The sequence below is a fragment of the Labeo rohita genome, chromosome 24 (assembly GCF_022985175.1).
Source record: "Labeo rohita strain BAU-BD-2019 chromosome 24, IGBB_LRoh.1.0, whole genome shotgun sequence".
Taxonomy (NCBI): Eukaryota; Metazoa; Chordata; class Actinopteri; order Cypriniformes; family Cyprinidae; genus Labeo; species Labeo rohita.
The window spans coordinates 5195936-5213988 of record NC_066892.1 but is presented as its reverse complement, the minus strand read 5'-3'; the positions used below and the strand labels follow the sequence as shown (position 1 = coordinate 5213988).

Below are 18053 nucleotides of genomic sequence, written 5' to 3'. Positions count from 1 at the left end.
ATTGTTTTGACTTTTCATTTTTTACATTAAAATATCAGTTGAATATCAGTTATATTCAGTGTTGGAAAAAAAAATATATATATATATATATATATATATATATAATTATGTGTACTAATTTATAGTCAATTAGTTAGAAATGTCATCTTTTATTTACATTATATAAATGTATTTATATAAATGTTAATTATTTTTAATTATTTTATTTATCAAATTAAATTATAATTATATTCGTTTATTTTAGTAAAAAATAATATTTATTATAATAGAATATTATATCACATCATATATATAACATTTACTGTTATATCTTAAATCCATTTATATATAGTTTTATATCTAAAATCTAGTGAATAAAAAATATTATTTATTATGACTAAATCCATCTGTCTATATTAGGCAAACACATTTCGATTAATTGATTTTTAAGATTTAAATCAAGTATTTTGTTTTGACTTTTTACATATTAATAATTATTATATATAAATGATATTATAATGTATATATATATACATATAATATATACTTAATAGCTTAAAATAATATTAAAATAACTGAATAAATATATTTACTTTATATAATTGTTAAGATCAACTGGAAATTATGTATACAGTATATTTATATAAATATAAATACATATATATAAGTATATATATATATATATATATATATATATATATATATATATATATATAATTTTATATATGTACTCAATATACTCAAAATAACTGAATATAATATATATTTATTTTATATAATTTTTAAGATATATATATATATATATACACACACACACACACACACACACAAAATAACTGAAAAAAATATATAACAAATTAATTATATAGTTTTATATATGTACTCAGTATATATATAAAAACTGAATATAATATAAATATATTTACTGTATAAAATTAACACTCAGTATACTCAAAATAGTATTAAATAATACTCAATATACTCAAAATAACTGAATATTATTTATAATATAGAAACGTTAACTACTGATCTGTTTAGCATTATATAAAGTTTGATGTCATAATAAGTGTTTCATATCATTGTAAAGTTGTATAAGCCATTACCTCTGCAACATAATATTTATTTTAAGCACTTGTTATGAAACATAATCTCATAACACTCTTTAGAGCGCATTATTGCTTTGTATAAACATGCAGGGATGCATTATATTTGCCCCGTGCAAAGTTCACATAAACAAGGTGAACGCATTTCCCATAATGCCTCAGCGACGGCCTTCTGACAGGCTGGTTTCCTCACGCGTGCGCACGCCCCCTTTTTCCTACGCACATTTGATCTGAAGTGTTAGTTTAACGGTCTCACATCAGATCTGTCAATTTTAATATTAATCCTCTTTAGCTGGAGAGAGGTGCGGTTGCCGCGGCGATGCATTATGCAGAGACAGTGACTTCATTATGTGGCAATATTCTTTCAAACGAGTTAAGGAGGGCGTCGTGAATGGAAAGAGCGACTAAAGCATGACAGGGGACATCATTATTCAAGTGTTTAGAGCCGCGTACTGTACCTCTCATGAGCGCCTGGCCCTTTAATGTGCCGGTAAAAATTCATGATGGTGTTTTATTGAGTCTTCACCATGGGATTGAGGTGAAGCTGTGAATGAGATATTCTCTCCCACTGACACACATTCCTTCTCTCTCTCTGTCTGTCTGTACATCTCGTGAGACTAGGTTCACAGCGAGGCTTTGAATATATCATGTTGTCAGAGCTGTGATTGTTAAACGCTGTTTAGTAAAGTGAACCAGCTTTTTCCTCATGCAAATCCGGATATGTGTATTGTCTTACACTGTAATTGGTTGCTAATTTCGCCCCGAGAGGAAGTGCTGTGCATCCTAAACACGCTTTATGAAGTGTGTAACAATTCATTCCTGTCAGAGAGTTTTCATTTTACCTTTGCTTTCATTTAGTCCTCAAAACTGTAAAAGGACATGGTGATGATAGGAAAGATTATGTGTCAATGCTTTTGTGTTCGCTTGCAAAACTTTTGCTTCTGCTTGCAAATACATTGCGTTTCCCTGAGGAACTCTGCATTCACTTGCAAAACTTTTGGAGAAACTTTTTTGGGTTGAACACACCACTTTTGCGAGAGAATGCATTGTTTTTGGGGGGAATGCAAAAGTTTTTTTGAGAGAATACAATCATTTTGCAAGTGAGCACAAATGTTTTAATACTTTCAAGAGAGAACACAAATGCTTAGCAAAAAAAAGCAAAGCTTCTTGGGGAAATGCAAAATTTTGGCAAATGTTTCGTGAGAGAGCAAATGTTTAGTGAAAGATTGCAAATGTTTTACGAGAGAATGTGAATGTGAAAGAATGCAAAGTTTCTTGGGGAACGCAAAAATTTGACAAATTAGAAAAATGTTTCACGAGAGAACAAATATATTTTGCGAAAGATTGCAAATATTTTATGAGAGAATGCAAATGTTTTGTAAAAGATCGCAATGTTTTAAGAGAGAATACAAAGTTTCTTGGGAGCTTGCAAATGTTTTGCAAAAGACTGCAAAAGTTTCATAATGCAAAGATTCTTGGGGGAATGCAGACATTTTCATGAAAAAATGCAAATGTTTTACAAAAGAATGCAACATTTCTCGGGCTAATGCAGAAATTTTCATCAGAAAACGCAAATGTTTCATGAGAAAATGCAAATATTTTGCGAGAGAATACAAAGTTTCTCAAGGAACGCAAAAAAATAGGAAATATTTTGTGAATATTTAAAAATGCAAAAATATTTAGTGAGAGCGTGCAAATGTTTTGCAAAAAATTGCAAATGTTTTAGGAGAGAATGCAAAGTTTCTGAGAGAAATGCAAAAATTTGACTACAAAATGCAAATGTTTCATGGGAGCTTACAAATGTTTTGCAAAAGATTACAAAAGTTTTACGAGATAATGCAAAGTTTCTTCGGGGAATGCAGACATTATCATGAGAAAACGCAAATGTTTCATGACAGGAATGCAAATGTTTTGCGAGAGAAAACTTTCTCAAGGAACGCAACAAATTGCCTAGAAAATGCAAATGTTTCGTGAGAGCGCGCAAATGTTTAGCGAAAGATTGCAAATGTTTTACGAAAGAATGCAACATTTCTCGGGCTAACGCAGAAATTTTCATGAGAAAACGCAAATGTTTCATGAGAGAATGCAAATATTTTGCAAGAGAATACAAAGTTTCTCAAGCAACGCAAAAAAAATTGAAAATATTTAGTGAATATTTAAAAATGCAGAAATATTTAGTGAGAGCACGCAAATGTTTTGCAAAAGATTGCAAATGTATTCTGAGATGCAAAGTTTCTCAGGGGAATGCAGTATTTTTCATGAGAAAACAAATGTTTTATGAGAGATTGCAAATGTTTTGCGAGAGAACAAAAAAAATTTCTCAAGGAATGCAAAAAATTGTCTAGAAAATGCAAATATTTAAATTCGCAAATATTTTGCGAAAGATTGCAAATGTTTTATGAGAGAATCCAAATGTTTTGCGAAAGATCACAAATGTTTTACGAGAGAATCCCAATGTTTTATGAGAGATTGCAAATGTTTTACGAGAGAATCCAAATGTTTTGCAAAAGATCGCAAATGTTTTTTGAGTTTCTCAGGGGAATGCAGTAATTTTCATGAGAAAACGCAAAGGTTCCATGAGAGAATGCAAATGTTTTGTGAGAGAATACAAAGTTTCTTGGGAAATGCAAAAATTGGCTAGAAAATGCAAATGTTTCATGAGAAATTGCAAATGTTTTATGATAGAATGCACAATTTCTTGAGGAACGCAACAAATTTCATGAAAACACAAATGTTTCATGAGAAAATCCAAATGTTTTGGAAGTTTATTGGGGAACGCACAAATTTGTCTAGAAAACACATTTCGTGAGAATGCAAATTTTCTTAGGGGAATGCAAACATTTTTGTGAGAATATGTTTTGCAAGAGGATGTAAAGTTTGTTGGGGAAATGCAAAAATTTGGCTAAAAACGCAAATGTTTTGCGAAAGATCACAAATGGTTTACGAGAGAACTTAAAGTTTCTTAGGGAACACAAAACTTTGGCTAAAAAACAAAATTTTCATGAGAGAATGGAACATTTGTGCAAAATGTTTTACAAGAGAATGCAAAGTTTCTTGGGGAAATGCAAAAATTTGGCTAAAAAATGCAAATCATTTATTAAAGATCACAAATGTTTTACAAGAGAACGCAAATGTTTTATAAGAGACCGCAAAGTTTCTTAGGGAATGCAAAAATTTAACAAAAAAAAATTGTTAAATTGTGAAAATGTTAAATTTGTGAAAATGTTTTCTGAAAGAACACAAATGTGTTACAACAGAATGCAAAGTTTCTTGGGGTAACGTTTTAAGAGCAAAACATTTTTGCAAAAGATCACAAATGTTTTACAAGAGAATGCAAATGTTATACTTTTGTTATACATATTGTTTGATGAGAGAACACAAAGTTTCTTAGGGAATGCAAAAATGTGTCTAAAAAAACGTACATTTTTTCATGAGAGAACATTAATATTCTCCAAAAGACTGCAATTTTAATGAGAAAACGAAAATGTTTAATGAGAGAACACATTTTAAAAGAGAGTGCAAAGTTTCTTCCATTCAAATGATTTGTGAGAGAACGCAAAAAAATTTGCGAGCAAACGCAAAATCACTGAAATATAAAATAATCCATTACAGTCCATACACTGTAAAAAGATTTTACCAGTTTCAACTTAAAAACTTAAGTTTAGCAGTTGCCAAAAGTTGCCTAAGTTAAATCAACTTAGTGAGTTAAAATAACTTGTGCTTTTATGTTGATTTAACAAAAAAAATTTTAAGGCAGCTGCTGAACTTAACTTTTTAAGTTGAAACTGGAAAAAAAAAATTTACAGTGAAAAAATGTAGTGTAAAAAGTACATCATGTTGGAACATTTAAATGACCTGATTTTATTCAAGTAAAAAATTTATCAATTATATACTGAAAATTATATCATTAAATAAATGCATACATACATAAATGTTGTATATGCATGTTAATTTATTATAAAATTGTATTTTTATTAGACTAAAATCAGTCAATCAATCGATACTTTGTGTTGCACCAACAAAAGTCTTATTATAAAATTTCTGCACATTTTTATTTCTTTTAGTCTTTGTATAGTCTTATAATGAAGACTAAACTAGTTGCTATTGACTGTTGACTGTTTTTTAACAGTCAGGGCTTCGTCCTGAGACCTTACACAGAATGCTTGACCTTAAAGGAGCAATTCACTACTGAATATTTTGCCAAAAATGCAGGTTAATCAAACCTGCATGCTGATACTGGTGTGAACTGAGTTTGTTTGTTGTTTACCCATCAGCATCACTACTCAATCTCAAAATCAGGTCAGCTGATACTGGACAAGCCCACATCCTCTCTCACATGTGGTTTAAAAACTACCCGAAGCCTTATTTGCATCTGTGTTTTGTATGGATTTGCATCTTTTTTGCTAATATCCATAGCTATACTTTCAAAGCACAAGAAGGAGGTTTATGATGTATGTCTGATGTTTTGTATGCGACGCGAGCCGCATCCTCAACATAAGCGTCTATCACCGAGTCAGCGGGAGCCTTCGTCATTGTGTCCGTCTGAGTGTGACATTAAAGCGAGAGGTGTGTGAAGGATCACAGGCAGGTGCTGGAGGGGCCGGTCGCGCTGGTGGAAATGTAAACATGTGTGTTTACTCTTTCTCTCTCTTTTTCTGTTTGCAGTTCTGCCTGACTGCATCGCTGAGGCGCCCAGGTAAGCCAGAGTTCACTACCTGCTTCCGAGTGTCAGTTTATGGCTTTTCTGACGGCTTGTACAGCATACGTGCAGTTGTCAAAAGCCGCATGTTAGATTTCAGTATTTGGACACTTAAGTCACACTTAAAAATAAATGAATTGCATCGGATGTGAACTATTAAAGTCATGTTTGCACACAAATCAAGAGTTTTTGTTTTGCTCAATGTCTTTTAATGTGGTTTTTAGTGGCTGAATTGAGTCAGTTATATATATAAATGTGACCCTGGACCACAAAACCAGTATTGAGTATTATTTATATATATATGTATATAATATATATATATATATATATATATATATTTTTTTTTTTTTGCTTTTATGCCAAAAATCATTAGGATAGTTTGAGTAACGATCATGTTCCATGAAGATATTTTGCAAATTTCCTACTGTAAATATTTCAAAACTTAATTTTTGATTAGAAATAGGCATGGCTAAATCATCTGTAAAATATTTAGTGTTTTTGAGTAAAGTCTTGTTAATTTATTTAAAAAATATACAGTGAAATCAGTAATATTGTAAATATTGTTACAATTTAACATAACTGTTTTTTGTTTGAATATATTTAAAATGTAATTTATTCCTGTGATAAAAAGCTGAATTTTCAGCATCATTACTCCAGTCTTTAGTGTCACATGATCCTTCCGAAATCATTCTAATATGCTGATTTGCTATTATATATGCTAATATGCAATTGCGCTGTGTAATATTTTTGTGGAAACATGATACGTTTTTATTTTTAGAACAGCACATATTTAAAACAGAATTTTGTAACATTATAAAAGTTCACTTTTGATCAATTTAATGCATAAAAATACTTTGGAAAAAAAAATCAAACTTACTTAGTTTTGGACTGTATTTTTATAATATAATATAATATAATATAATATATATTTTTATTTTTTATTATATTTTTTCTTTTTATTTTATATTCTATTTTTTCATACATTAAATGTGTGACTTGAGTTTTCAAATACTATAGTTTTGTTGAGTTTTTGCATGCTTCTTTTTATGAAACCGCGTTATATTGTCTTTATTTTAATGCAGTGCAAGTTGTTTTTGTGCATTTCTTTGTGCATTTTGTGTCAAACGCCACACTAACCTTTTTCATGATATCGGCCTACAGCAAACATTTGATTCTCTGTATCATTGCTTATTATGCAGCGTGATAGCTGATAATAGCAACAGATTTCTCATTGAAAATAATGAGCCAGTTCATGCTTGAGTGTTTTGGACTCTGCGTTCACACATAAGTTCACACATGAGGATCTGCGATGCTGATTTTCTTAGTCACATCTTGCAGGGAATTTCAGATGCTGCCCTGATGAGTTTTGTAACAAACTCGCTGCCCCAAAGAGCACAAAATGCTTTTTTCCACCCATTTTACTTCCTCAACATATTTTTTTGTGCGAAACAGGATGTTCAGTGAGACAAAATGCAGGCAGAGGCTTGATTTGTTCCATCGGGAATTGATTGGATGGTGAAAAGTGGTGTTTAATAAATGGTTGGGGGGGTGGGATTGAAAAATAAGAAGGCCGAAATGGAAAGTCGGTTCAGAGGTGGAATTATTAGTGATTATATTTTTGCCCAAACTAATTATTTACGGTAAGACCAGAAATGTAAATTAAGAAACACCAATATGTTTTTTAAAAAAATATACAGTAAAAACAATAATAATATTATTACAGTTTTAAAGAACTGTTTTCTATTTGGATATATATGGATATAAAGTGTAATTTTTTCCTGTGATACCAAGCTGAATTTTCAGCATCATTATAGTCTTCAGTGTCACATGATCCTTTAGAAATCATTCTGATATGCTGTTTTGCTGCTCAATAAACTTTTTTTTTTTAATCATTATTAATGTTGAAAACAGTTGTGCTGCTTAATATTTTTGTGGAAACCATGATACATTTTTCGGAATTTTCAGAAAGTTTAAATGAACAGCTCTTACTTAAAACAGAATGTCGTAACATTATTTGTAACATTGTAACAAAGCTCAGTCTCAATCAGTTTAATGCATAAAAATACATTTGTAAGTCTTTTAAGAAGTTCCACAAAGAACCAAAACACTGATCTGAAGAACATCAGGACGTCATTTTTCACTCTCTAAAGAACCTTGAATGCTCAAAGAACCACTGAACTACTGTTTTAGACTTCCAAGTGTCTAAATAGAGCTTTTTCCATTTGTGGAAACCATAATACATTTTTAGAACTTTCAGAATTCTTTCAGAAAGTTGAAAAGAACAGCACTTACGTGAAATAGAATGTTGTAACATTATTTGTAACACTGTAACAAAGCTCACTTTCAATCAGTTTAATGCATAAAAGTGCATTTGTAGGTATTTTAAGAAGTTCCACAATGAACCAAAACACTGATCTGAAGAACATCAGGACATTTTTTACTGTCTAAAGAACCTTGAGTGCTGAACACAGCTCTTACTTCAAATAGAATGTTGTAACATTATTTGCAGCATTGTAACAAAGTTTTTAGCATCACTTTCAATACATTTTATGAATGCTTGCATTTGTAAGTCTTTTACTGAGTTGCAAAAAGAACCAAAACACTGATCTGAAAAACATCAGCAGGACATTTTATACGCTCCAAAGATCCTTGAGTGCTGAAAGAACCATCAAACAACTGTTTTAGACTTGTGTCTAAACAGAGCTTTTTCCTTTTGCGGAAACCATGATACATTTTTCGGAAATTTCAGAATTTTTCAGAATTCCTTCAGAAAGTTGAAAGAACAGCACTTACTTGAAATAGAATGTTGTAACATTATTTGTACCATTGTAACAAAGCTCACTTTCAATCAGTTTAATGCATAAAAATACACTTGTAAGTATTTTAAGAAGTTCTACAATGAACCAAAACACTGATCTGAAGAACATCAGGACATTTTTTACTCTCTAAAGAACCTTAAGTGCTGAAAGAACCATCGAACAACTGTTTTAGCCTTCCAAGTGTCTAAACAGAGCTTTTTCTTTTGTGGAAACCGTGATACAATTTTTCAGAATTCCTTCCGAAAGTTCAAAAGAACAGCATTTACTTGAAACAGAATGTTGTAACATTATTTGTACCATTGTAACAAAGCTCAGTCAATTTCCACAACAAAGCAAAACTTTGATCACATTGATGAAACGTGATTTTTTACTCTCTAAAGAAGCTTGAGTGCCGAACGAACCGTTGAACGACCGTTTTAGCCTTCCGAGTGTCTAAACAGAGCTTTGACCTCCAGCACCTCACGGGTCAGATTCATTATATCTTTGCACCTCAAGCGCTCACACACTCGGTTGATTTGTGACACGACGCGTCCATTAATTGACCCTCGCATTCCGCTTTCAGCTCGCATCTCGGAGCGGCTAAAAAGCGGGCGTCGGCGGAAGGGGCCCGCGGGGCGCCAGTCAACAAGAGGAAATCGCTCCTGATGAAGCCCCGCCACTACAGTCCCAGTCCCTGCCCCAGCGAGGGGGACGGCGAAGAAGACCTGGCAAGCGCTCAGGACAAAGACGCGCCCAGGAACACTGACACTCCAGCAGGTAGACAGATGTCCTGTTGTTTTGTCTGTTTTGATGAACAATTGACGCTGAATTTTAAACTACCATCTGTTGCATTCATATATTTGTTTCCCTCCTCCTCCTCCTCCTCCTTTTCCTCCTCCTTCGTCTCCTCTCCCTCCTCCCTCCCCTTCCCGCATTCGTCTATTCGTCCATCCCGGGGAAGTTCACGACAGGCCGTTTTTTCCAGCGCATCCGGTGTCCAGATTAAGGCGATTTCCTCCGCTCGACTTCTTTGAAACCCGGATTAAAAACTCACGGCGGCGTTAAAGTAGCTGCCGCCGCCGGCTTGATTATGCAGCTTGGAAAAGTGCTTTTTTATAAGCAAGTGTGGTTGCTTGCATAATTATGCAAATAGGGTAACTGAGAATAGAATGCACCAAATTATATTGTGCCTCGTTGACAAAAGAGAGTGATCATACACTCCAGCAACAAAACATTTTTGGCAACGAAGGCACGGAAACGTTAAAGTCGATATTACGTTTTAAAGCAGTCTCCTTTCTAGAAACAAAATGCTGCCATTTCCTAATGAATCAAATTATGAGCATGTTGGCAACAATACCCATGCTTTACATGTGTACCTCCACACCCCTATAATCTGCACTTATTTGGTATATTTTTAACGATGTAACCAAGCAACAAACGTAATTGTCCCTTTCGAAAGCTTTTGTTAGACCATCGAACGCAGCCCAAATATACATAATTAGGCATAATGTGTGCGCCTCATTATTGGACACATGTGGGTTGTTAAATGGACAACAAAATAGCTCAATAAATTGAACAGCATCATTGGAAATGGAATTTATTTGTTTCTCTGATTTCATATTACCCACAATAATCATAACCTTTTTTAACCCCCCCTCCTCCTTCTTTGAAATGTTCCGAAGTTGCAGTAGCAAAATCTCATTTGTCATATTTCCCTGCTGTCTTGCAACATGTTTGCTTTGCGTTTTGCCAAAGTGCACTACCGAAGAAGTGCTGGTGGAAAAAAAAAAAATTAAAAGACATAATGCGCGGGGTGTGACTGGGAGTGGATGGCGACTGGGACCGTGGCGAAATTAATGGATCTGTAGGGGGACGAGAGGGGTATGTGAATTTCGGGAGAAAAAAGGGAAAAGGAAAGGCAGGGGAGAAATTAAAGGGGTGTAAGGCTTCCATTTGGTGCTGTTGTGTGTGTGTGTGTGTGTGTGTGTGTGACTCCAGCCAAGCTTCTGGTCTCCATACACACAATGGTAATGGTTATTCTGGAGTATAAACCATTCACCTGTTCCAAAACACAAACCACTCTCTGCATCCAAGCATTTTTCGCCCTGTTCGCTCCAGTCTTTTTTTTTTTTTTTTTTTTTTTTTTTTTTTTTTCGCTGTTCTGTATTTTTTTTTTTTTTTTTGGTCAGGGCTGTATCTCCATCTGGATGGCAGAGAACTCCTAATCATCTGCTCTGTTAATTGTGTCTTAGCATAACTGGCGAACTTTTCATCTGCGCTGGACCGCTTTGGGTTTTCACACCTCAAACTGCTGACAAAAGCGACAAAATCAGGGAAATCGGACGCTTTTAAGTGCATTCGCTGTGGAATCTATTCGGTGCGGCCGTCCAGATGCTTGTTTTTTGTTTTTGAGATACGAGACAAAACGGCATTAGAGATTAAAAATATTAAAGTTTAAAATTAAATATGTTCAGTATGTACATGTTTTGGTGCAGCCTCTTCTTCTATTTTCTTACAAAAAACTGCTTTTTTCCTTCTCTGTTCACACCGTCAGATACAAACATAATAGGTGCTGTCATTTTGGATATTTATAATAAATAGAGCACTCAAAAAATCTGAAATCTTATGGTGTTGACAAAATAATCACATGTAGTTACAGCTGTTTTGTAGCCATTTTGTTTTTCTGAAGTTGCTATTATGCAGAAAAATATATCATTCAGGATGAAGACTAACTTGTCTGATTTTAATATTTTATTAATAATAAACAGTTCGAAAGCTGGTCAGTAAAGTGTATTTTAAGGTGTATAAAAACACACAAAAAAATAATTTTCTTGCTTAGTATTTTTGTCTTTTTTTCCAGTACAAATTTTGAAAAAATTAATAAAACTGATATACATTAACTTGAGAAAAAAAAGGATTATTTTCATTTTCTTATTTTGCTATTTGTGTCATTTTTTAATTAAATTAATAATTTTATTCTATTCTTTTTTTGCTGTTTACTTATTAAGATATTAAAATTAAGATATTGAAATAAACTTAATTTTAAGGAAAACCAATTTTCATACCCCCACTGACATATTTTTTTTTTTTTAAAAAAAGCATAAACTCACTTAATTTTGATATATTTTACAGAAAACAACACTTAATATTTTAAGTTGTTTGGCTTTTTGCTTCTCAGGTGAAAAGATCTTGATTTGTATGAATATTTTAATATTTGTACTGAAAAATAAAGAGAAAATGAGATATTAAGTCTGAAGAATTTTCTGAAAAATTTCTCAAGTTTATGCTTAAAAAATGTCAGTAGGGTAAGAACAACAAACTTAATTCAAAGGGAAAATGATTATTTTTCCTACCCCCACTGGCAGATTTATTTTTTAGGAATAAAGAGTAAGGAAACTATTTTAAATCAATATACATTAACTTGAAAAAAAGATATCTTGAAAAAGATATCAAGTCTCATTTTCTGAAAATTTTATCAAGTTTATTCTTAAAAAATGTCAGTAGGGTAAGAAAAATAAACTTAATTTAAAGAGAAAACGCTAATTTATCCTACTCCCACTGGCTGATTTGTTTTTCTTTTTTTTAAATCATAAAGTCACTTAACTTTCATACATTTCACAGAAAACAACACTTAATATCCTAAGTAATTTCTATGAATGTTTAAATATTTGTACTGAAAAAAAGACAAAAATACAGAGTAAGGAAATTATTTTAAATCAGTATACATTAACTTGGGAAAAAAGCTTATCAGGATATGAAAATTAAGATATTAAGTCTCATTTTCTTAAAGAAAAAAAATATCAGTAGGCTAACCCTAACCTAACCCTAACTTAATTTAAAGTGAGAACTATTAGTTTAGGAAAACTTATTAAGATAAAAAGTTTCATTTTTGAAAAAAAAAATTTCAATCTTGATTTCTATGACTGTTTTAATATTTGTACTGAAAAAAGACAACAATACAGAGTAAGGAAATTATTTTAAATCAGGATATATTAACTGGAAAAAAAAAACCTAAGATATTAAAATGAATATATTAAGTCTCATTTTCTGAAAATTTAATCAAGTTTATGCTTAAAAAAATGTCAGTAGGGTAAGAAAAACAAACTTAATTTAAAGGGAAAATGATTTTTTTTCCTACCCCACTGGCAGATTTATTTTTATTTTTTTAAAGCATAAACTCACTTAATTTTGATACATTTTACAGAAAACAACACTTAATATCCTAAGTCATTTCTATGAATGTTTAAATATTTGTACTAAAAAAAGACAAAAATACAGAGTAAGGAAATAATTTTAAATCAGTATACATTAGCTTGGAAAAAAAAAAGTTTTGTTTAAAAAAAAATGGTAGGGTATTAAAAAGGGAAAATTAGGATATTTTTAAGTCTCATTTTCTTTTACAGAAAACAAAATTAAGTCATTTCTAGAATTTTAAATTTTGTAAAAAAACAAAAATACAGAGTCAGTAGGGTAAGAAAAACAAACTTAATTTAAAGGGAAAATGATTTTTTTTCCTACCCCACTGGCAGATTTATTTTTATTTTTTTAAAGCATAAACTCACTTAATTTTGATACATTTTACAGAAAACAACACTTAATATCTTAAGTCATTTTACTTCCCAGGTAAATAGATTTTTATTTCTGTTGAAATATTTGTACTAAAATTACTGTGAATATAAGTCATTTTTCTTAAGTTTAATATATTTTCTTAATCTATATGAGAAGTGCTAAGTGGTTTGGTAAGTGAAAATGAAACCAAACTCAAATGAAATATATAATTTGTGTAAAAAACATTCTAGTGATCCGTTCAGATTAACATCAATGTTTCATCTCAAGAATCAGCGCTGTAACGTTCGCCACGCGTACAATGGGATGCAATTCCAAAAATAAAAACGGACGAGATTAAGCAGCCTTTTCCTCAAGCAGCATGCATAAAAACTATAATTATCTGCACAAACAGAATCAAAATTTAGGTTGTGCGCTAGCATTATGCCTTCGCATTCGTACGGCGCCAAAGTAGACCTCTGCGACATTATGCCGGAGTTTGGCATGGTACGAACGCATCGGCAAGCACACTCTAACCCCTCAAAGCCTGGTTTCCATTTTTGGCAAGAGACGGGTGAGATTGTAAATGCCACTGAGCTCTCTATCCCCCATTTAGGGATGTTTTTGGGGGGATTAAAAGCAGGACTACTTTATATGCTCTTTAAGACTAGCAACTGTTTGTTAAGGCAGTATGATCCCATTAGAAGCCCCTGAAAGCGCAATGTGGCAGCAGCCAAAATGCTCTAATATCTAATCAACTCAGTGGTTGCATATGGTTCGGAGGGTGGCATAAGGCTCTCTAAGAGGATAGATGCATCTCGCGCTTACGCTGTATTTTGAACTTTAAACCCCGCTGCCCAAAGAGCTTTAACCCCGGCGGGTAAGTTTCAGGGAGATCAGCGGTGGATTGTAAATCAATCCAGCTGATAGTTTCTTTTGTTAATCATTGACTCGATTACTTAATATAATCGGGTCTGTGGCCATTTCGATGAGTCGTTTAAAGGTGATTTTAAAGGATAAAAGGTCTGAGATTTGTCAAAAAAGGAATTATTCATCATGTAAACCCCAGTCAAATAAGCTTTATGGATTTATCAAAAGTAGTACAGTAGAACAGCGAATCATGCTTCCTTCTGATTAGCGTTTACAGCTTTATATCATTCAGTTTTATATATCCATTGTGGATGTGGAAACATTTTTTTTTCAATGCGTATATCATTTTTAGCAAGTTGGTTACATAAGTTGTACAGATGGGAGATTCAATTATTTATTTATGGATATTTGTACATTTAATATATGTTATTCATTTATTTTTTAAGGTCAAGTTATGTGTATATTTCAGTCTATCTGTCTTCTTATTGATTAAGATTTGTCATATTTTGTGCTTCGCTTTCCCATTTTTTTCTTTACATTATTTTTAATTTTCAAGTTTTTCCATTTATATTATTTTAAAATTAATTTAATACGGTTATTGATTTTATTTGTTTTTTATTTTAACCAAAGAATAACATTTGAATTGGGTTTTCTTGACAAGCTTTAATTTTTTTTATGCACTTATATATGTAAAACTCTCATGATGTTTTGTAAAAATATGTTGTAGTTATATTCTAATTTTCCCATTTTTATCATTTTAAATTAATTTAGTAATTTTATTTAGTTTATTATTATTACGGTTTGTCATATTTTGTGCTTCCCTTTCCCATGTTTGTCATTTTTAATTTTCCCATTTATATCATTTTAAAATTAAATTTAAATTACAAATTTTGTTCATTTAACCAGAAATGCTTTTTCTTGCCAAGCTTTATTCTATTTCCTTTTTTTTCTAAAATATTTTTAAGCACTTGGGATACATGTAAAATGTTGTGATGTTTTTTTTTATATGTTTTATTCTTGGTTATCTAATTTTCCACTTTTATCATTTTAAATATATTTAATCTTTTTTTCCCCTTTAACCAAAAAGTCACATTTGAAATGCTTTTTCTTGCCAAGCTAATTTTTCCTCCTTTTTTCTAAAAATTTTTATTTTTTTCCTTTAAAAAATCACATTTGAAAATGGTTTTGTTTCCAAGCTTTATTTTTTCCCTTTTTTTCTAAAATATTTTTATACACTTGGGATACATGTAAAACTATCATGATGTTTTTTAGTATGTTTAATTTTTTTGTTTTCTAATTTTCCCACTTTTATCATTTTAAATTAATTTAATAATTTGATTTATTCTTCCTTTAAAAAAAAACACATTTGAAATGCTTTTTCTTACTAAGCTTAATTTTCCCCCCTTTCTTCCTTAAATATTTTTATGCACTTGGGATACATGTAAAACTGTCACAGAGTTTTTTTTTTTTTTTTTAAGTTTTTTTTTTAATTATTTTATTTCAATTTAATTTAATAATTTTATTTGTTTTTCCTTTAACCCAAAAATCACATTTTCAAATGATTTTTCTTTCCAAAACTTATTTTTTCCCCTTTTTTTCGAAAATATTTTTTAGCACTTGGGATACATGTAAAACTGTCATGATGTTTTTTTAAATATGTTTTATTTTTTGTTTTCTAATTTTCCCACTTTTATCATTTTAACTTAATTTAATAATTTTATTAGTTGTATTTGTTTTTGAATGAAGCCTGCATTTACTTACTTATTAGGGTTTATAATATTTCCCTTCATTTCCCTTAAGTTGTCATGTTTGTCACAAATTGTGATTCTGAAAGCTTTGAAAACCATCTGTTAGTATTTTCCCTCCAAACACAATCATGTAATGAGCTCTTGCTTATGATCCATCAATTTAAGCCCCATCCGTTCTTCTGTGTCTCAGATGAAGACCTCAACGGCGGTGATGTTCTGGAAGACGCTATTTATCACAACGCAAAGTCTCACCACTTGTTGTCTTGGTCAGAACAAACGAGTGAAGGTTCGCCAGACCTGGCGGCTCAGATATCCGAACACCAGAATGAGCAAGAGGAGGAGGAACACAACCAGGACTTTGAAGACAAAAACCAAGAAGAGATCAGAGCCAGTTATCACCTGTCTCCAGACAGAGAGGCAGATGAAGAAGAGTGGAGCGCTCCTCCGCCCTAACGAAGGTCAACGGGATCCATCACAGCCCCAGTCCGCCTGCGGACGACGCTCTTATGAAGAGGCTCCGGATCGGACAGCAGCTGCACGAAGACGCTCTTTCTGCTTACATGAACCGAAACAGTGCAGGGAGCTTGATGGAGGAGTATGGCTCTGCGAGAGAGTTCAGCGATAGTGAGGAGGAGCTCCAGACACCCAGGATGGAGGAGCGAGGAGGCGTTTGGGGTCCAGGTCTGGTGGCCAGACGTCTGGAGCTGGACAGGGCCCGACTGAACCTCAGTCTTCTAGAGCAGGCCATGGTGCTGCAGTCTGAACACAGACAGGTCCTCCACAGTGCCTACAAAGACATGGACCGCTTCCTCCTGGAGCAGATGAACCACGAACGGAGGCAGCAGAGGATGCTGGAGATAGACGCTCGGACCATGTACCACAGCAGCAAAGGTGAGATTCTGGTTCCTCATTTACAATTCAGTTTACTTTTCTTTAAAGGAATGGATATTTCGAATAAAGAAATGCAGTTCCACTGCCAAATGATTTCAATAATAAATACTTCTAAACAGTTCAGTTATGTGTTTGAACAAACATTTAATTAGATTTTGGAGGCATAAATAAATTTTAAAGTCTAATAAAGGCAATCCAATATCAATCCAGCAGTGCTAAACAAACAAAGAAAATATAGTAATGTATTTCATTCATAAACTTCATTTAAGTATTTTTTAAACGCATGTTATCATATGAATAACCAATCAGTAACTCACAGTTAGTTCTGTGTTTTTGATTCACTGAAAGGAACCAGCTCATAAGAGTCATTTGTTTGCCAATTGGACTATAGTGTTTGCATCGTATGCTTTTGATTCACTACAATGACTCATAAGAACCATTCAATCAGGAGTCTGTTTGTGATTCACTAAAAAAGAACAAGCTCATTAGAGTCATTCATTCTGAAATTAGACTATACTGGTCGCGTTGTATGTTTTTGATTCATTAAAAAGATCTGACGAGTAATTCTGTAAGCAGTCAGATTTGTTGCGCTGAACATGTATCTGATTCACTGATAAATGGCTCTTTAGAGTCATTCATTCAGCGGTCGGACGCTGCGCTGTGTGTTTTTTTTTTAACTAAAAAGAACCGACTCCAGCTGATAGTCTTGATTCGCTTATAAATGGTAAATGGCTCTTCAGAGTCATTAATTCAGTGGTCGGACTTTACTAAATGCGCGGTATATGTTTCAGAGTCACTGAAAAGAACTGACTCGTTAGAGTCATTCGTTCAGCTTAACTAGTTGCGCTGTACATGTTTTTGATTCTCTTATAAACGGCTCTTTAGAGTCATTTATTCAGTGGTCAGACTTAACTAGTTGCATGGGATATGTTTCCAATTGGCTGAAAAGAACCGACTCATTAGAGTCATTCATTCATTGGTCAGACTTAACTAGTTGCACTGTACATGTTTCTGATTCGCTTATAACTGGCTCTTTAGAGTCATTAATTCAGCGGTCGGACTTAACTAAATGCACGGTATCTATTTTTGATTCACTGAAAAGAACTGACTCATTAGAATCATTCATCCAGTGGTCACACTTAACTAGTTGCATGGTATATGTTTCCGATTGGCTGAAAAGAACCGACTCACTAGAGTCAGTCATTCAGTGGTCACACTTAACTAGCTGCACTGTATGTTTCTGATTCACTTATAAACGGCTCTTAAGAGTCATTCATTTAGTGGTCGGACTTAACTAGTTGGGCTGTATGTTTACGATTCACTTACAAACGGCTCTTTAGAGTCATTTATTCAGTGGTTGGACTTAACTAGTTCTGCCACATATGATTCTGATTTGCTTAAAACAACTGACTCATTAGAG

General features: G+C 32.6%; 1 protein-coding gene across 1 annotated transcript in view; it reads left to right on the top strand.

Annotated features, from left to right (window-relative positions):
- Window positions 1-18053, top strand: part of st18 (ST18 C2H2C-type zinc finger transcription factor) — an 86829-nt gene that overhangs the window by 41011 nt on the left and 27765 nt on the right. Inside the window, 4 exon segments of the mRNA XM_051098361.1 lie at window positions 5748-5778; window positions 9163-9356; window positions 15933-16178; window positions 16181-16633. Coding sequence (XP_050954318.1) covers window positions 5748-5778; window positions 9163-9356; window positions 15933-16178; window positions 16181-16633 — 924 coding nt within the window.